The 21,759-nt window shown below is 40.4% G+C and overlaps 1 protein-coding gene across 1 annotated transcript; it reads right to left on the reverse strand.

The window, feature by feature from the left end:
* Positions 1-220: 220 nt before the first annotated feature.
* LOC307261800 (transcription regulator protein BACH2-like) lies at positions 221-20,008 on the reverse strand (the record flags this gene model as incomplete). The annotated part of the gene is made up of 4 exons (XM_080042425.1): positions 221-535; positions 3,104-3,310; positions 15,356-16,774; positions 19,742-20,008. 4 exons carry the CDS (start codon positions 20,006-20,008, stop codon positions 221-223), a joined length of 2,208 nt encoding a protein of 735 aa, XP_079898551.1.
* Positions 20,009-21,759: the final 1,751 nt, after the last annotated feature.

Below are 21,759 nucleotides of genomic sequence, written 5' to 3' on the forward strand. Positions count from 1 at the left end.
AGAGAGAGAGAGAGAGAGAGAGAGAGGGAGAAAGAGAGAGAGAGAGAGCTGCCTTGGTTTGATCACCAGTCCATAAATACCTTGTGAAACAGTATTGCTGATAAGACAACGCTTGTGTCATCCATTACAAAAGAAGAAATACTTGAGATATCGTCAAGGGTAAAAATACAGAGAGAAGTGTGTGTTTGATATAGCAAAGTGTTTTGCCTCCTCCAGGCTCTTAAGTACAGTCCTGTTCCTCTGTTGTGCATTTCTCAGTCATTTCCTGACAGAAATCCACTGTGACAGTGGGGCTACATACTTCCTCCGCGGCTCCAGGTGGCTTGTCCCCATCAGTGTGGCTGTGTAGCGAGGGTCGGGCTGGGGCAGGCGACGGGGGGCTGGAGGTGAGGTCTATGGAGCCACTGGCAGCAGGCTGGCCGGCCGTCACCTCCCTACACACTTGCTGTGAGAGGAAGGAGAGGTTCTGCCACAGCTCAGACATACACACCTTCAGCTGGTTGCGCTCACTCAGCAGCTTGTCCTTCTCCCTCACCTAAAGGCAGGAGACACAGCATGAGGGCACTTTACCAGGATGGAACATCAATCACTTGTTTGTTCAAAGGGCAAATACAATCTATGTTGGGTTCTTTAAGTATGTCTCATATTACTGCTGGGATCTGGAAACATGATGACATAGCGCCAGAGTCCAGTGAGGTAAGGCCAAAGATGACACCAGTTTAGCCACATTATCAGAAGACATTTCATTCCCTGCGTTCCAATCCCCATACTTCCCTACTATTTAGTATGCCAGAAAGGATGTCCCAATACAGGCATGTCAATTGTAGTATGCTGAAAATATATAAATGCCCCACTAACTCCAATAGCATTTTGGAGTATTCGTCTTTGTCTTTACTCTTGACATTTCTCGACATAATGAAAAAAAATCTTCCTTATCTGATTTTATTTTCTCTCCCATGGCCCTAATACTCTTCTGTATTTTAGTATGTAGTGTAGTAAAAAGAAAAAGTATGTGATTTGGAACCCAGCAGAAACCTACAGTCCCCTCCAATAGTATTGGAACAATGAGGCCAATTCCTTTATTTTTGCTGTAGACTGGAAACATTTGGGTTTGACACCAAAATATGAATATGAGACAATAGATCAACATTTAAGCTTTCATTTCCAGGTATTCACATGTGGATCTGATACACAACTGTGAAGATAGCATTATTTGTAAAGGAACACCACATTTTTAGGTGAGCAAAAGTATTGGAACAGAGACTTAAAATAATTTTAAGTGAATAAGACTTAAAGCCACTACGAGTAATATGGCACGTTGGCGTCCCCTTTGGACAAAAGCGGTAGTATTTTTACGACGCCCGCTGTCGCAAAGCTGTTTTCTTGCGCGTGCCAGGCGTGCGAGTGTGAACTGAGAAGGGCGCAATATAGTGCATGTCCGTGTGTTGAAAGTGTGAGGACTCTTTTCGGCTCCGTGAGAGTGGTTTTGACACTGCATCAACTAATGCCAGTCACTGCCACACACACCTGATTGCAATGAGTTGAGCAGTGTCACCTAACTACTCTCTCTCACGGAGCTGAAAGACGTGTCCTCACCATAGATAGTAAGGTCCTCACAGAAAGCGAATGAACGAGAGACGGCAGTTAGTATGGATCACGATGAGGTAATGTGTCTGTGTTGTTGATGTAAATAATTACTATTTCAGATAATGGTTATCTGATGATGGTGAAGCAAAGCAAACTTTGTGTTAGTACCAACCGCTCATTCATTTAGGAGTAAACACTGCAGTCTAGTTTCGCTCTCGTGAAATTGTATACACGTTGCTTGGCAACGCCCTCGTCCCGTCCGTAGCCTATATCACTCTCCCTTTTAGCTTTTCTTAATTTTTCATTTTTTTCTTTGATGGTTCAGCCCTGTTATCAGTCATTATGACGACAAATAACTGTCTCAAACAAGGCTCCCGCTCCCCTTCCCTCACCTGGAGGGATAGGCTTCTCAAATCACGTTGCTGCGCCACACTGAAATCTGCGACCAATACGGATATGTGACCATAGAGCCTGCACGAGCGAACCGAAAATCGGACTGGGTGTACGACCAGACCAAAAGCAGTAATAAAAACGATTTAAAAACGTCTTTCTTTGCACTGATGGTCTCGTTTGCTGTTAAAGGTAATTTATGATTATCAGAGGAAACATGAGGTTGTTTAAAAGATATTTAAATGTTACTCGTAGCCGCTTTAATGTTTTGTTGCAAATCCTTCGCTTGCAATAACTGCATCAAGCCTGTGACCCATTGACATCACAAAACTTTTGCATTCTTCTTTTGTGATGCTTTTCCAGGCTTTCACTGCAGCCTCTTTCAGTTGCTGTTTGTTTTGGGGGTTACTCCCTTCAGTCTCCTCTTTAACAGGTAAAATGCATGCTCTATAGGGTTTAAGTCTGGAGATTGACTTGGCCAGTCTAAAACCTTCTATTTATTGCCCCTGATGAACTCCTTTGTTGTTTTTGCAATTTTTTTCAATATCTTGCTGCATGATGGAGCATCTTCCAATCAGTTTGGTTGCATCTCTCTTTAAATTGGCAGACAAAATGTTTCTGTAGACTTGGTGTCAAACCCAAATGTTTCCAGTCTACAGCAAAAATAAAGGAATTGGCCTCACTGTTCCAATACTTTTGGAGGGGACTGTAGGTGCACAGGACTAGGGGAAGTCCTGTGGGTCAAAGTTCAAACTGTGATTTGATGTTTACAACAGAAGAGTTCATCATGTTACAACCAAAGTCAAAATCAAAACGTTGTAGTTCCTGGTGACTGTCAACAACTGACAAAGATGGAATCATCAGGGGGAAAAGCCCATGATACCTGATTTAAGACATTTCACACATACACAACAGCTTTGGCTGTTGTGTATGTGCCAGAGTGCTGTGTTTTGGTATATGTATATGTATGTGTGTGTGTGTGTGTGTGTGTGTGTGTGTGTGTGTGTGTGTGTGTGTTGTGTGTGTGTGTCTATGTTGTGTGTGTGTGTGTGTGTCTGTGTTGTGTGTGTGTGTGTGTGTGTGTGTGTGTGTCTGTGTTGTATGTTTGTGTGTGTGAGAATGGTACCAGTTTGCGTATCTCTCCCTGCAGACCCTGGATACAGTCTAGCTTCCTCTTGCGGCAGCGCTGTGCGGCGATGCGGTTCTTGCTGCGGCGGCGGATGTCGTGGATGAACTCCAGCTGCTCAGAGCTCAGCTTGTGCATCTTGACCAGGATCTGGAAGTCGTTGCGGGGCAGGTGGGTGATCTGGTCCACGGGGAAGGGAAGCTTGACCTGCAAGGAAACCCAGGGGTCAAACCATGCTTCAGACACATAAGAGCCTTACTTATTAGACAAGCTGATTAAGAAATGTGTGTCTGTGATGGGGCGGAGTGTGGACTCTGTGGGGGCTGTGCTGGAGAGTAGGATGAGGGCTCTCATGCAGGGCATCCTGAGTAACCCCAGACACCCACTGCAGGACACTATGGCTGCTCAGAGGAGCAACCGTAGCAACAGGCTGCTCTCTCTGCGCTGCAGAACGGAACGTTTTAAGAGATCTTTCGTTCCTTCTGCCATCAGACTATACAACAGGACTCTAAAATAATGCATGTGCACTTTAGTACCATTGGTGGTAGTTTTTAGTATTTTTTAGTATTTTAGTTTTTTAGTATTTTAGTATTGTTTAGGTCTATGTAATTGTAATTATTAATGCTTGTATGATGGATGGATGTGTTTTTATCTGCTGCTGGACACCTGAATTTCTCCTCCGGGGGATCAATAAAGTATCTATCTATCTATCTATCTATCTATCTATCTATCTATCTATTAAATAAGGTAAGCCTTACTTAACTTATTTTCCTCTGCTTTAATCTCTAGTTGAGAGCATTCTATCCCAGCAGTGTCTACTAGAACTTTTACTATTGTTTTGTGTTTTAATTTTTGCTTTTATGTGTCTGTTTGATGTTTTGGATGTAATGCATTTTACTTAGTTTACTGTACAGCACTTTGGTCCGCCTCGGCTGTTATAAATGTGCTATATAAATAAAGTTGACTTGACCTTCCCCATGGCTGTGTTCAAAAAGCCCTAGTACTAACGTCCAACTCATACTCATTTTTAACATCAATTTGAGTATTTTGTGGTTGTGTATGTGAGAAATGCACGGATGAGTACTTAAACCTGCAGTGTGTAGAATTGTGGGTTTTATTTCCTAGCAGATTTTGTAATTATAATATCCATAAGTACATTTAATTTAGTGCATAATAGCTGAAAAAAAAAATTAATTATTTTTTTTCCCTTAGAAAGGGTCTCATATATGTCCATATTTCTGCATATCTTGGACCAAGGCCTAGTGCCGCCATCTTGAAAGTGTCATAGTTGGAATGCCATCAGGTGCATTGTTTAAAATTTAGTATTGTTCTTGTCCTTGAAGGCCACTGTAGCTTCTGTTATTATTCGAAAGGGTTGGGGTTACCCAGGGAGTGTTGCATTCTAGAACTTTGTAGAACTTTCTTGATGATGTCATATTACACACTGCACCTTTAATTCCGGGAAGATTTTTGTGTATGGATCGATAGGTTACTTTTCCTACTCAACCGCCCCACAATGCATTGCGTCTTTTCAGTGAATGCACCTTTAACCTGGTTTAAAAGCAGAGACAGTCATCAACAGACATGAAGACATGTTGGATACAGCCTGAAGAGCAAACTATGTAACTCAATACAACCTACTGCATCTTCCAAACTAAGGAACCCCAACCAAAACTGCATGTCATTTCCAAAGTATTTGAAGTTGCATTCTTCTATTTACAGTTTTTTACGATTGAGGAACAGTGGGCACAACTGGAACGACAAGTGCAAAACTCTAACAACAGTATGCAGAGCAGCGGTTCATTTGGGCCAAACTCTAGATCGTTTTTCATTGCTTAAACACAATTTTCAAAACTCTACACACCTATCTCATGGCTTAACCACAGCCTGCACAACAATGTGGATTTCCAGCACTTTTTTCAAATGCTAACACACTGCTGCCACAACTATAAACCACACATTCAAAACAGAATGAATGCCTTTCAAACACTGCGGATTGCAATTTCAACTGAAACACTAAGATGTCTTGTTTTAGACTTTTTAGTGAACATATATACAGTATAAAGGGAAAGCTCAAAAATATATTTTTTTTTGGAAATGGACCCAGGAAGACAGGTTGTTGGAGGGAGAAGAGTGGCAGTGAGAGTGTGGATGTGTGGAGGAAGACCTAGAAGACATAGAGCTGTAATGTCTGATGAAATACAGTAAGGGCAACACTGATAGACCCTGTTGTGAATCATGGTCTCGCATTGAGAGAGGCAGGGTTGAGAGTGCAACCCAATCTGCAAAAATCTAAAGTTGCATCTGCAATATGAATTTTCCAGCAAACAAACAGCTTAGAGTTGTATCCTTACAGTAAATGACAACATTACAGGAATTGATTTCTGTATAATTATAGAATATTTACACAGATAAATACTACATTTGGAAATGTTTTCAATAAAGTATACAAAATGTGTATCTATTGAAGCCCACTGTGGTTTAGCGATCGAAAAAAACTGTAAGATGCTATACACATCACACACACAAACATGCACACAGTAGACAGAAGATGTTTTTCATAATGATAATCAAAAGAATATCGTTGCTATTTTTGAAATTCCCTGGGATACGCTATTACTGCTTAACCTGCCAAAACCCTAGACAGAAATGTTGCTAACATTACAGCATCAGCCAATCCGAAAAACATCTTGATAAACAGGAATTAATTGAATTTCTTTCAACATTAGTTCCAAATTGCCAGAAGACAGTTGGTGTGTGGTGTATAAACCCCTAGGTGTCAGTGTTAGGCTGCACAGTGATCAAAGCGCTCACACACAAAGAACACACAGAATCAGCTCTTTGTTTCACTCTCACTCGCTCATGTTGCTAGCAATTGTGCAACATTTAACACTTCCCTGCATATTATATTATTCTTTACAGATCCATTTGATTTAAATGGATCATTGAATGTGTTTAGTGCATCAACCCATGTCAGCAAGGATTTGTATTCCAAATCATGTCATTGCATGTATTTCCATATTCACCCCTGTTAACAAATGAGTTTAAACCTTTCTGTATATTGTCTTTCTTCACAGTTGTATCTTATCAATACCTTTTTTAATCTGTATTGATCTGATAATGCTCTTTCTTCTTCACTGCTCTGGTGTGTTTGAATGCAAAGCTGTAGCCATCTAAAGCAGAACTCTGTCTTTTGAACTATTGCTCATTTACGCCTGTTCACATATACATGTTTTCCTGTGTGCTCGCTCCATGTTACATTGCAGCGTTGCCAGTATACAGGGATGACATCATTCACTTCTCTGACAACGGAGGAGGAAAGGGAGAAGAAAGAAGAGCGTGCGTGTGTGTGTGTGTGTGTGTGTGTGTGTGTGTGTGCGTGCGTGTGTGTGTGTTGAGGTGCTGCCTTTTCTTGACTGTATAGACATCTATATATAGCTGCATGACTCTCGGCAGTCACATAATAAGGTTAGAATGACAGAGTGAGCTAAGGATGCTCATAAATCATCATCTCTCTCTCTCCTTTGAGAGGCTCTTTCCATCACCTTGAGAAAAAAACCTGTTTACATCAACATATGCATTGTCAGAATCTCCAGAGAGAAATTGCACTTAATATTAAGCATCCATCCTGGTTTCACACACCTGGATAAGGCCTTATTGCAGTTTGGAGGAAAAAACCCTGCGTTTCAAATCGCATACTTGCTACTATTTAGTATGGTAGAAAAAAGATTTAGGATGTCCCGATTCTTGTGGCCAGATTTAGGATGGTTAGAAGTACCTGCATGTCTACTACATCCGGCCAAGATTTGTAGTGTTGAAAACAGCATGCTATTTTGGCGATTCTGACCCACAATCCAGTGCGCACGTGAAGTGACGTCACATCGACGGAGCCTCCATATGAAAACAAACGGGGATGTGACGGCTATAAAAGCAAGAGGCAAGATCAACGAGCAATGTTATGATGAAATAAATATGTAAAAGTATGTCCCAATTGTAGCATACTGCATCCTAACTAGATTATTTTTATAGTCAAATGTTGTATGTAGAATAGAAAAAAGAAAGAGTATGCGATTTGGAACGCAGGGCTAGAGTATGCTATTTTTTGCTTTATTAGCCAGTGTGGAGATGAAATGGGGCAGAGAGGGTAATGGCATGCAGATAACGACCCGGGCTGGATTCTAACCCGTGTCTCTTGTAAAGAGGACTGAGACTCTATGGGGGGACGCTCTAACCACTACACCACAAGTTCCCCCCGGATTCCAGATTTGGCTCTGGCTCTTTGGCTACTTCACACACAGAAGATTTCTATCCATTTGAACATCATGGAAGGTCTCCCAGCACAGCCATCTCTACCACCTTAGCTGGCACATGACAGTGACAGATTGGAGGCAGTATGGCCATGGGTTGACACCATTCATACACTACGAAGAATAGCATGTGGCCAATTAAAGTCAGTTCTCGCTGAAACAGCATATTTTGAAGCAATTCAATGGAGGCTGGAGCCAACACTTGTATGTTCAGTTTCATTTATAATAATACATAATAATTAATATATTTGTTGATAAATAAATAAGTAAGTATGTAAGTAAGTATGTAAGTATGTAAGTAAGTAAGTAAGTAAGTAAGTAAGTAAGTAAGTAAGTAAGTAAGTAAGTAAGTAAGTAAGTAAGTAAGTAAGTAAGTAAGTAAGTAAGTAAGTAAGTAAGTAAGTAAGTAAGTAAGTAAGTAAGTAAGTAAGTAAGTAAGTAAGTCAGTCAGTCAGTAAGTAAGTAAGTAAGTAAGTAAGTAAGTAAGTAAGTAAGTAAGTATGTAAGTATGTAAGTAAGTAAGTAAGTAAGTAAGTAAGTAAGTAAGTAAGTAAGTAAGTAAGTAAGTAAGTAAGTAAGTAAGTAAGTAAGCAAGTAAGTGTCGGCATTAGTGACCAAGGAAGGCAAAAGCTTTCCTCACCGATCAACTGTATCAAATAAATGTAAGTCCTTTCCAAACAGGCAAAATACTGCACCCACAATATACTGACTAGTGGGCTCTTTGTAAATCTAGACTTTGATTTACAGGTCAATCTATACTTTGTAAGTACATCTCATCTCTTTTTAACAAATAGGTAAGTAGGTTTGAGTAGTGTCAGTCATAAATGAATTCACAGTTTTGTGCTTTTACTTTGACATCAAACTTCTCCACTGTATATTAAAGTATATATAGAACATCTTCATTATGCTTTAAATACGTCGTCTTGTTAAGGATTGACTGAATTATTTTATTGTTGACTCTGATGGGTATAACGCTGGTTTGTCTAGATTTTGTATCTTCATCTTCACTTAAAGGTGCAGTGTGTAATATATGACATCATCAAGTAAGTTCTAGAAAGTTCTAGAATGCAACGCTCCCTGGGTAACCCCACCCCTTTCGAATAATAACAAAAGCTACAGTGGCCTTCAAGGACAAGAACAATTCAAAATGTTAAACAATGCACATGATGACATTCCAACTATGACACTTCCAAAATGGCGGTGACAAGGCCTTGGTCCAAAGTATGGAGAAATATGGACATATATGAGACCCTTTCTAGGGAAAAAAATAATAATAAAAAAAAAATCAGCTATTATGCACTAAATTAAACGTACTTATGGATATTATAATTATTTTCTCCAAAATCTGCTGGGAAATATAACCCAATATTCTACACACTGCAGGTTTAACTAAATGATTGCACTGACCAACTTTCCCCAGCAAGGATCAGCAGTTCTGTCTGACCCCACCTCTTCCAAGTGTCATGTGCAGCCCTACAGTTATAATCAGGGCTGTGAATCTTTTGGAATCCCACGATTTGATTTGATTCAGATTCCCAGGGTCACGATTCCATTCCAAATCCATTTTTCGATTCAAAACGATTCCCATACAAAATTCCATTTCTGGATTCAGATCAAAAGACTCTACTCCAGTCGACTGTGTGCTAAGAGGAGCAAATTAAAGTCCATGTCTTTTTGTCTATTTTAATGTGAAGCTTGTAATTCATGTGATTTTAATGCAAGTCAACATTACCGGCGGCAGCAGAATACATATTATTTATTTATTTTAATTTTGGCAAATTATGAATCGTTTTAAAAATCGCAGGCTAGATATCCCCGTTTTTACACAAATGGATTCCCCCCCCCCTAGTTTTAATTCTGTAAACGTTTACTACTACTCCAGTAATACTTTAAAAATAAGGAAACTAGGTTCTGGGGAGAGTGCAAAGGAGAGAGGGGGTCTTGGATGGGCTGGAGATAATTCTGGGGTCAGGAGGTGAGCAGATGGTGGGGGGAACATGGACAGGACACCTTCCACCAGCCTACAGGGCGTGTGTGTGTGTGTCCGCTCTGTGGGTGAGACAACTGGGTCAAGGCAAAGAAGTGGGACAGACCATAACTCTACTCAGGTGACCTACAATGTAACACCAGCATAACTAAGAAATGTGTTTTAGCAAATGATTTTGTTTTCATACGTCTCTGTCGTATTCAGGTTATTGCTCCATGCTTTCCAGATGGATTAGGTGACTATTGTTAGATGCCTTTGTAAATACAGTCAGATAATTGGATACACTGATATCTAATTTCACAGATGTGCAATGAATCCTACCTTCATGAAAACTATGAAAAGAAATGGAGGGGCTTACAGGGGTTATATATATATATAACCCCTGTAAGCCCCTCCATTTCTTTATATATATATACACAGTATACACTCACCGGCCACTTTATTAGGTACAGCGGTTCATTTTCTTGTTAACACATATAACTAATCAGCTAATCATTAACTAGGCATGTAGACCTGGACGGGACAACTTATTGAGGTTGAAACCGAGCAACAGAATGGGGAAGAAAGGGGTTTTAAGTGACTTTGAACATGGCAATGTTAAGGGTGCTAGGAGGGCTGGTATGAGTATTTCAGAAACTGCTGATCTACTGGGATTTTCACTCTAAACCATCTTTAGGGTTTACAGAGAATGGTCCGAAAAAGAAAAAATATCCAGTGAGCGGCATTTGTGTGGATGTAAAATGCCTTGTTGAAGTCAGAGGTCAGTGGAGGATGGGCATACTGGTTCGAGGTGATAGAAAGGCAACAGTAACTCAAATAACCACTCGTTACAACCAGGATATGCAGAATACCATCTCTGAACGCAAAACTCGACCAACCTTGAAGCAGATGGGCTACATCTACAGAAGACCCCACCGGGTGCCACTCCTGTCAGCTAAAAACAGGAAAATGAGGCTACAATTCTCACAAGATCACCAATATTGGACAATAGAAGATTGAAAAATCATGCCTGGTCTGATGAGTCTCGATTTAAGTTGCGACATTCAGATGGCAGGTTCAGAATTTGGCGTAAACAACATGAAAGTATGGATCCATCCTGCCGTGCACCATCAACCATGCCATGTTCAAAGTCACCTAAACCCCTTTCTTCCCCATTCTGATGATCGGTTTGACTTCAGTACATTGTCTTGACCACGTCTAAATGCCTAAATGCATGAAATTGCTGCCATGTGATTGGCTGATTAGTTTTTTGCTTTTATAAGCCTGTGAACAGGTGTACCTAATAAAGTGGCCGGTAAGTGTATATAAAGTCTTGTTTCCACTGAGCGGAGCACGTTTTTATTTTGCGTTTCCGCGGCAAAGGTTTCGGTAGGGTCCAATGTTAAGCGAGCATATGATTAGATTATATTTATTTATTAGTCACATACACAATTGCACAGGGCAATGCGTAGTGAAAATCTTCTTGTAAACCAGTCCGGCTGTCATTCAACTATATAAAGTGCAAGATTAAAAAAAAGGATTAGGTGGTCACTGGGTGGTGGGCTAAGTGACATTGTCAGTCTGGTTCAACAGTCTGATGGCCTGGGGAAAGAAACTCAATATGCAAACAATAACTATGCTTCTGTTGTTTAGAAGTTATAATCTTTACCATGTTCACCATCCTAGTTTAGCATTTTAACGTTAGCTAATTACCACTCATCACAAAGTACAGCTGAGGCTGATGGAATGTCATTAGTTCAAAGTTTATACCAAAGAATTGAACACATTGAAATGACAAGGGGAATCCTCTGAGATTCTTTTCCCTTTTAGCATGTCTGACCTATATGGGTTCACTTTTGTGAGCCTAAACTGACCTGGTTTTAACTGTTGTATCTAGTGTCGCCCAATTTCTTCCCTAAAGATCTCTCACTACATTGGTCCATTTCATCAATCAGTTTGGCCCATCTGATAGTGTTTACCTGCTCAATTTAAGCAATGCAGCTCAGGGTTCACAAACTTTTGGACATACAACAGTTGTCAAATAATTAGTTTTATCTGTTTTAACAATTTACTTCTGGAAAAGAAAAATGTTGAATGGATAAACAAATATCTGTTATTTCACATAAAAATACTGGTATTGATAAAAATGAATTAATAATGGTTAAAATAAATAAAATTCCAAAAGGCTCAAGGGGTTCACAAACTTTCAAGCAGCACTGTATTAAGGATAACATCACATGCCAATATGGATACAGGCATCAGATGGAACATTTGTAGAAGGAAGAGCTTATAGTGAGTCAAAATGTGGTTCCACACAGTAGACTTCACACATTTATATCTGTTAGGAGAGAAATAAATATAGTGGTGGGTCTGTATGCTGGAGTGTGTGTGTGTGTGTGTGTGTGTGTGTGTGTGTGTGTGTGTGTGTGTGTGTGTGTGAGTGAGTGAGAGAGAGAGAGAGCGCTCCAGTATGAAACTCAGCTTGTATCTCATGAGATATTGCATGTGCTTTAGACATCACCATGGCAACCATACTGCTATTTTACATTCAAGGCGTATGTCTTGGAAGTGTTTGAATCTTTTCCCCGAGAGAAACACAATTGTCCCAGTTGTAAATGGAAGTCCTTTCTCCTCGTGATTGAGCAGATTACAGATAAACCTTGCAGTGGTTTCATCATCATCAATTCAAACAACAAGTAAACACACAATTGCCAGTTGTCGTTTCCTACCGGAGATCCTATCCACTCACTCTCGATCAATTCTAATGACAATATGTAAGCAACTGACTGACTGACTGAAGTCACTCTGGTACCTCGTAAAATGAAGTGTAAGGAGAGAAACAAAAACAAAAAAGGCTAAATGGAAGAAAAAGTAAGTGTAGTAAATAGGAGAAGAAGAAAAAACAAGCAACACAATGACATGACTCAATACAATGTACCAAAGTATAATTTGAGGATGATTTAAAAAAAGTCAGTGATTCTTGAGAAGCGGGACAAAAGACTGTCTTGCAATAGTGTTAATACTGCTGTTAATGTTTAAAAATACAAATATCGGGGGCGCCCTTAGCTCAGTTGGTAGGGCGTCCCCCCCATGGGCCTCAGCCAGCTGTGGACCCGGGTTCGATTCCAGCCCGCGGTCGTTCTCTGCATGTCACTCCCCTCTGCCCCATTTCAACTCTGTCTCTACACTATCAATAAAGCATAAAAATGCCAAAAAAAAAAATATAAAATAAAAAAATACAAAAATACAAATATTTAAATTGTAGATGTTATAGGGATTAGGAATAGACTGGAGCACAGTTATCCCCTTCAATTTAATTTTATCATTATTATGTCAAATATATGACACTTCTTATCTTCTCACGACATCCAAAATAGTGTTTCCACAGAGAAGGGTTCAATTATTCTTATGCAATAAAACCTATTAAAAATGTACTTTAATGATTAAAAAGAGCTTTTTTCATCAAAAGCAACACTAAATTATCTCTCATATCAATAAAAACTGTTTTTCTACAACACATTCATGTTTTATAAGGTTTCTAAGTGGTGTCCCCACTTTTTGTCAACACCGTCAGACAATGCATTGAAATGTATTAAAATCAGGCAACACAAAGCTGTCACTTTGAAGGACATCTTGTCACATTCTACCTCTGCAGAGTACATTAGCGTCAGACAGGCTCTGATAAGTGTTGTAGTTTAAGAATATTTTACATTCCAAATGAATGTCATGCATCACAACCATGATATGTCAACACCGACTTACAATCTCTGAAGAAGTTATTTGAAATGTTTTGATCATTTTATTTTCCTGAAGTAGTACATACTAGCACCTAACATCAACAGAAAAACCAAATGGCTACTAGATAAATTCCATTTGTTTTGTTTAAGAAACATTAATTATGTCAACACCGTCTGATTTCCTGTCTGACGGTGGTGACAGGCCAATGACGGAGTTGACATTCAATGCCAGGCATCACATTTGGTTGGTTTTCAAGTTATTATAATTATATTAAATATAGAAATAGGGTTTAGTTTTTCTAATACTGTATTTATGAAAACTCTCACAATCTTCTTTTGTCATGGATGATTCTTAAAAAAGTACAGTATGTTATACAAAATGAGGCGATTTGGTGTGAGTCTGTTAGAGCAAGTCTGATTGAAAGACTAATGTGAATCTTGAATTAACGCTCAACCAATTATATGCTGTTATAAAATCACTGTAATTGATTATTCTACGTATTTGATGGTTAAAATGACTAACTAAAGAATATAGAGGAAAATCGATATAAAATATTTAGGGGAGAGAGGGATGAGATGTGCCATGTTTTACTCAAAGTGATTTTAAAGTGAGGCCTTGACAGTAAAGTCTCCAACTCAAATATGTACATATATTTCAGGGTGTTGTGCATCCCTGGTAATAAAAACTTTGGATATGGAATAAACTGTTGAAGAAATATAGCTTTCGGAAAAAAAGTAGTCTTGTCGCACAACGTGCCCCCGGTGTGGTGTAAATTGTGCCATTGGAGAGAATACCATGGGGTAAGTTGTGCCATTGATATATATCTCATAAACTGTAATGCAAGACAAATCCATTAGACAATCACTTATTTAAGGATTATTTAAAGTAAATAAAGTAAATAGTTTACAAAGATTGAAGGACAATTTTCTTAAACAAGGCCTAGCAGATCTAGGTGGTTTTACCTGCAAAGCTCACAATGACAAAGTCACCATCATCATCTTTCTGGCCATCTGAACTCTCATCAGTGCTGTCACTCTCTTCGGAGCTACTGTAGACAATCACTTTCTTTTGGTGACCAGCGTATACAGCCATGCCAATCGCACAACTCTCAGAAATTTACTTTGCACTAGCTGCTCTGCCCTTGTAGAACCAACTGCCACCTGGCATATGCGATTTCCCCTCCATTTATACCTTTAAATCAAGGCTCAAAACCCATCTGTACACCCTGGTTTTTCCTCCCCATTAACTATCTTACCTCTGCACTACTATCTTTGTTTATATGTGGATGTCTGGGCTTTATGTCTTTTATTTTGGTTATTGTTATTTTACCTTAATTGTCTACCTACTGAATGCACTATGCAGCACTTTGGACAGTGCAAACTGTTATAAATGTGCTTTTATAAATACATTTTACTTACTTACTTACTTATAACTCACCCCAGGCCCTCTGGCACAAATCACCCCAACCCCAGAAATTTGGATAATAAGCATGATGCAGCAGTTTAGGGCTGACATCGTGCTAACTCAAAGTGTAGCATACTGAAGCACTAAAACGTGTCAAATGTTTTCAAACGTGTCTATAATTGTTCAGACACAATAATCAAAAAACCTTGATCATGGAAATTTTACTTTGAAAGGCAAAACACTGTTTTTTGAGCTTAAATGTGCTTATATCTTATTCCATGTTTCTCCCTTCTTTACAGGATGAGTTAAATGGATGGCTCTTCTTAAATATGTGGTCACATTTCCAATTTCCTCTATGGTTTTCTAGAAACATGGGTGGCACAACTCAGGCCACTCTCCCCTATATTCATATACATTGTGAATATTTGTGATCACTATACATCTCATGGGTCTAGCATAAATTGAGGGAAAATGAATTTGTGTTTTTGGTGTCTGACGGAGTTGACACAAAATAAGGAAAGGCAAGGTAAAAAGGCCATTTTGATAAAAAAGACAAAGGCTGGGAGGTTGTATCAAAGCTTAGCTCTGTAGCTTAGTATATGTTGGATACATGCATGTTATTTAATTTGCCTAAACATAGGGTTTGTATTTTTTCAACATTGCACCCTGTTTTGTCCCACTTCTCAAGAATCACTGAGGTCTCAAAAATGTTATACCGCCCAACCACAATTGCCAAATCGATTATTATTTTTTTGCACAGCCCTACTAAATATACGTTCATGCCAACACAAACAAGAATCCTGGTCAAGATAATATAATAAAAAGGACTAAACTAACCTCAGGGCCGGAGACTCTGGAGATGCCACTTTCACTGTCGTCCTCTGAGAAGGAGCCTGATTCGTCGCTGGAGTTGTCGCCACTGGCACCGAAGCCCTGTTCACTCTTGATCTTGGTGCAACCCTGAGAGAAGAGCCCCTCTGCACCGTGGGGGTTCCTCTGCTCAACCAGCCCAGCCAGGCAGTGGGACAGCCCGGTGGTGGAGCCTGAGTGTGGGGATGAGGAGAAATCCAGTTGGGGCAGGCTGGAAGAAGGTGAGCTGCCACTGCCTGCGTCCTCTGGGTAGGAGAAAGAGGAGCGGGAGCTGGAGGTCTGGGTCCGGGGCTCAGAAGGAGGAGGGGAATGGGACAGTGTGGGAACAGGGCAGCTGCTGGTGAGGCACGATACACCAGAAGCATCTACCTGCCTCAGGGTGGAGAACTTTTCTTTGTCCTCCATGTACGAATGGGCCAACATCTGCTGCTCCCCAGCCGCAGAGGAGAAGATGACACTGCGTCTGTCCAGCTCCCTCTCGTATTTAGAAGAGGAGGCTTTGGACACTGGCCTTTCCATGTTTGGGCTGTTGCCAGTCAGTGCTGCTGGTGGTAGGACATCTGAAATGTCGCTCTTGAGGTCCATCTGAGCCAGAGATTCCCTCTTGTCCCTGGGCCTGTCTTTGACCAGCTCCCTGTAGTGGTTGAGAGACAGTCTGTTGGTGAGCAGCTGCTGGATGGTGGTGCCGGGCATGTTGCTCAGATCCAGGCCTCCTCTCTGAAGGTAGGAGCGCAGGCAGGAGGAGGGTGACCCTCTGCTGGGAGAGTGCTCGGCTGCTACTGGAACCCCTTCTACCTCCAGCTCCATCTCCAGGACCTCTTCAGTACAAAGATCTGGGTTGGACCCGCTCCTCTGGTATCCTTCTTCCACAAACACGAAGGGTTCCTCTTTGATCCTTGAGGGTGTGAGCAGAGTCTGTGGAGCAGCACTGCTGTCTGCCAGCTGTGAGCTGTCTGAGGTATGGTTGGCCACAATGGCATCATCACTGCCATGATTCTTTTCTCCATGGTGCTTGTTGTCCTCACAGATCTGGTAGTGATATTTCCTGTATTTAGGACATAGAGAAAGATCAGCGTGAAGCGGTGCAGGACTTGCTACATGATTGGTGGGCTGCCTCGTCTCTGTAGAATCCTCCAGAGATATCGCCTCGGCAAAGACCCTATCCTCTGCTGTGATGTCCTCCTCATCATATTCCACCTTGCCATTGCTTGCATGTTGGCTGTCATTCTGTAGCTGGGCTTGAAGGAACCGAAAGCAAGAGTCCTCCAAATTGTGGACCCCCAGGAAGTCGGCGCACAGGATGACCTCATGGATGTTTTCCTGACTTAATACCAGCTTGGCTGTGTAGGCAAACTGGAGGAGTGGAGCAAAGCCCTTAGCTGTCACCTGTAAAGGACGGCAGAGAAGACATTTCAATTCAATTAAAGTGTGAGATGCTATTTTGTTGTGCAGCAGCTCCAATGGCAAATATGAAAATAAGAAGATAAATTACTGAAAGAGGTCAAAGCGGCCAAACCTTATCGTTGCATTGTATGGTTTCTTGTACAAACCAATAGTGTAAAACAAAATGGCAAGCAATGCGGATGTGTCTACCCTATAACTTCCAAGTTGTCTGTGAAAATCAAGTCCAGGGTGTATCTTAACACTTCAAGTCTTTCTGGCGGGGGGATACAACAGTGTATATGGTACATTTAGACAAAACTATCACTAGTAGTGTAGAATTTGAACCCACAAGCAACCATAGCACTTTTTTTTAAATAGAAAATGTATTTTCTACATTCCCGCTTTTTTAATCCAACATCCTCTTGTCTGGATGTCTTTGCTCGTTCCTTCTCTAAGCATGGAAATATAGATGTATGTATGTGTGTTTGTGTAAGATGGAGGGGATGTTGAGAGTGTGTGTTGCTGTATGTGCGTGTTAAATCTATATTGCTTAGTGTGCACATGTCTGTACATGAAGACATGTTTGTATTGTGGTGTACATGTAAGCCTTTTTTCAGCCAGTGTCAGCAGCTGCAGCCTCCTGTGCTGAAACATTCTTTAAATGCACAGAGATGAGGATAAGGAGAAGCTCCACTCCAGCCTCATTCCAACCCAACGGTAACACTTTAAATTAATGGTACATGAATCATCATGAAATCATGTCTGAATACATGCATGACAATGATTGAATTCATCCATGTAGTACTTCATGAACTATCAGTAATTCACTAGGATTAACAGTATCTCATGTATGATTTAACACCGGAACAATACATTAATGAATGCTTCAGCTGAGGTGTGTTAACCATCATGATCTTTGAGTTAATACTTGATGATCATGTCTTCTTCATGGGTCAGTCTGCAGTTAAAGTGACAGACCAAAACACTGTAAATCATGATGAACTAAGCAGATTCATTTCTCATGACTTCATAATGTTTGTGGCCCTTCAAAATAAAGTGCTGACCTGGTCCGTCTTAATCAAAACATTTAAGATAACTCTAATACATTCAAGGTCACCACTATATCAAGGCCATCACTTCAGTGCCGACCCTAAAGGACCAGGACTATTTTTGGGCGTTTTTCGTTTTAATAGATATATTTTGGAGAGAGAGTAGAAATCGGCAGAGAGGGGAGCACAATCAGAGAACAAACCGGGCCGGATTCAAACCGGGGTCTGCTGCTTGCGAGGACTGAGCCTCTATGTGGGACACTCTAACCACTACACCACGAGCTCCCCCTGACTGGTCAGTCACTTTAACTGCAGACTGACCCATGAAGAAGACATCCTCATCAGTAATAACTCAAAGATCATGATGATTAACATACCTTAGCTAAAGTATTAATTAATGTATTGTTCCTGCATTACATCATGCATGATATACCATTAATCCAAGTGAATCACTGATATTACATTTACAGTCAGCTATAGAATTATTATTTGTTCAGCCTTCTGCCTGCTTCTTACTGAAATGTAGAAATATGTAGCTCTGTAGAATATTGACACTTGTGTCCTGATTTTACTGTACAAACACAGAGGGACAATTATCCTTTTTTTAATATAACAAACGAGGATTAATGAGACCCTCAACTAAAGTAGAGTTAGACACAAAGATCAGACTCATTCTTAAAATCTTCATAGGAATGTTTTTCAGATAGTTATCAAACAACAATGGCTGATACAAATATGTCTTGAATGTAAATGTATTACCCCATTAGTGGCCAAGCTACGTAGAATAGCTAGATAGTTTGAAGAACAGTTGTATGACTGACAAACACAAGCTGGCTATTTTCTTAGCAGTGAGCTTGTCACAGTTAAACATAGGACAGAGCACTAAAAAACATATTATTCAGTATTCTATAAGGCCATGTTATGGGAACCAAGACCAATGTTGTTTAATATGTGTCCGTCGTCCTGGAAAAAATACTCAATTTCAAATGTGTTCTGAGCCACAATGAGCTCCAGTAATGTATGAGAGTGAATGGACAGCAGCAAGGATGTGCAGAACAAAGCTAGGCTTACAGTCATTAGGGATTGAGTTTGTAGTGGTGCAGGCCTGTGCGAGTGATTACTGTATAAGGTAGGGTCAGACAGACAAATTAATCAATATGACAGATCTGGGACATTATAGCATAACGTCAGCCACTGGTAAGCCTATCAAAAGCCTGATCGCCCCTGCTGGTGACTGGAAGTGGCAGCAAATAACAAGGTAACCAGCATTGATATTCATAGTTTCCGTAAACACATCCATTTATGTCACCTTGCTGTTTCCATCCATGTCCCCCTTCCTCCTCTTTTAACCTAATTTATCCAGGGAAGGTCAGGGTAGCTCAGTTGCACAAACATTGCATCTATTGCTACATATTTATGGCATAGACATGTTCATTTGTGGAGTATTTTCTCTGTATGTGACCGGTCTAATTACCTTTGGGCTTTTATAATGGCCGACCCAGGGTCCACGCTCAGCATTTTCTTTAACACATTTATTTATTAATACTTTTATTTTTAGGGTACTGTATTCAATGAAGCAGATCATATGAAGTCACATTTAAAAAGGTGGATTCTGCAGAACGCTAATTCACTCAATCAAAGTCAGCCGGTGGTGTAGTGGTTAGAGCCCCCCCCCCCCCCCCCCCTTGACTTTGTTGCAGCGGACCTCGGTTCGAATCCGGCCCGGGTCGTTCTCTGCATGTCATTCCCATCTTTGCCCCATTTCATCTCTGTCTCTCCACACTGTCAATAAAGCATGGAAAATGCCCCAAAAACACCTTGAGAAAAAAAATGAAACAAATGACAGCACAGTGGGATGCACAACTTCCGACCTAGTTCAACAGTAGCCCCCTCCCACAGTGTTGTCCTTGTTACCCTTTACCTTTTCTGGCAGGTTAATGACAGGCTGTCCATTAGCCATGGAGCCGTTGTGTCCCAGCAGGGCCTGTAGGAAGTAGCGGCTGCTAGCGGCTAGCACGGCCCTGTGAGCGCGCACCTCCCTGCCCTCCACTAGCACCGTCACGTCACACAGCACGCCCTGCCGCCGCTGCTCTTCCAGGTTGAGCAGCACGTTGGCACAGTGCACCTTGGATTCATACACGTACAGCGGGGCCGCCCCATCACCGCCACACTCCACGTCTGCAGACATCACTCCCTCCTCTCACCCCCTGCAAACAAGAAAGACAGACACAAAGACAACATTCAAGATGCTTTATTTGTCATATACAGTAGGCACAATACGTACAACAGCAGTCATTGGCAATGAAAGTCCAAGGCTCCTCTCAACAATGAAATAGAAGAAGAAAATGTTAAGTGAAACACACAAGTGAAGAGAGCAACACCTGAGACACAAAAGTAGTGCAAGGACACAGTGCAGATAAAACATTTAGAGAAAAGGTGCACCATAAACATATAGAGTAGAATGCAAACAAAAAAAAATTAAATCTGGACAAAATAGAATACTGTACAAGTAAATACAAATAATAACCGTAGTAAAAGGATGCCATGTCAGCTAACTTCATAGGTAGGATCTCTGTATGAAAAAGCAAAGGCTTTCTTTGTCATTGTGTCCAGTTTCTGAAGTCTATGACAGGAGGGATTCTAATAGGCCCTAGTTGGACTTGAACATCTTAAAAAAAGAAGATATTTAAACATGGGACAAATATGGTCCAGTGTTACCAACAGACAACACGGTGCAACATTAGGGCTGTGTATTGCAAGGACGATGCGCATCACGATATATCATGATACATTGCGATATGAATATGAATTAAATACACATTGATGTGTACGATCTTAGTGGTCTTAATACATCACATTATATTGATAACTCAGCGTACAAATTGAGTCAAAACAATTGAATTCAAAACTTTCATTCCAATTCAAAAGCCGTAATGCAACATCTACAGGAGTGTATAGTTCCAAACCATTTAGAACTTGAAGGCTCTTTTCTCAAAATATCGATTTTGGAGCCGAAGATACGATACAGATATGATATCACGAAAAATAAATATCACACTATATTGTCGTATCGATTTTTAGCACAGCTCTTTGCAACATTGTAGCAGAGTACTACAGTGGTATTGCGAAATTATTTTACTACTTATCTCCTTGATTTAAAGAAGTAGAAAAATGCGAACGTGTTATTAATTTATAGGGAATGAGCCAGGAAACATATCATAGCGTAAGATTTTGCAATATGTGTTAACAAATTCAGGTTCCCATTTCAGAGACAAGCACAGTCACAGAGTTTAAGTGCATATAGGGGAGAGTGGCCTAAGTTGTGCCGGTGGGCAAGTTGTGCCACCCCTTGTTTCTAGAAAACCATAGAGGAAATTGGAAATGTGAACACATATTTAAGAAGAGCCATCCATTAAACTCACCCTGTAAAGAAGGGAGAAACATAGAATAAGATACAAGCACATTTAAGCTAAAAAAACTGTTTTTTGCCTTTGAAAGTAAAAATTCCATGATCAAGGTTTTTTGATTACTGTCTGAACAATTATAGACACGTTTGAAAACATTTGACACATGTTTTAGTGCTTTAGTATGCTACACTTTGTGTCTATATAGTTAGCACGATGTCAGCCCTAAACTGCTGCATCATGCTTATTATCCAAAATTCTGGGGATGGGGTGATTTGTGCCAGAGGGCCTAGGTGAGTTATAAGTAAGTAAGTAAGTAAAATGTATTTATAAAAGCACATTTATAACAGTTTGCACTGTCCAAAGTGCTTTACAAAGTGCATTCAGTAGGTAAAAAATTAAGGTAAAATAACAATAACCAAAATAAAAGACATAAAGCCCAGACATCCACATAAACACAGATAGTAGTGCAGAGGTAAGATAGTTAATGGGGAGGAAAAACCAGGGTGTACAGATGGGTTTTGAGCCATGATTT

Source organism: Ammodytes marinus (genome assembly GCF_949987685.1).
Source record: "Ammodytes marinus genome assembly, chromosome: 15".
Taxonomy (NCBI): domain Eukaryota; kingdom Metazoa; phylum Chordata; class Actinopteri; order Uranoscopiformes; family Ammodytidae; genus Ammodytes; species Ammodytes marinus.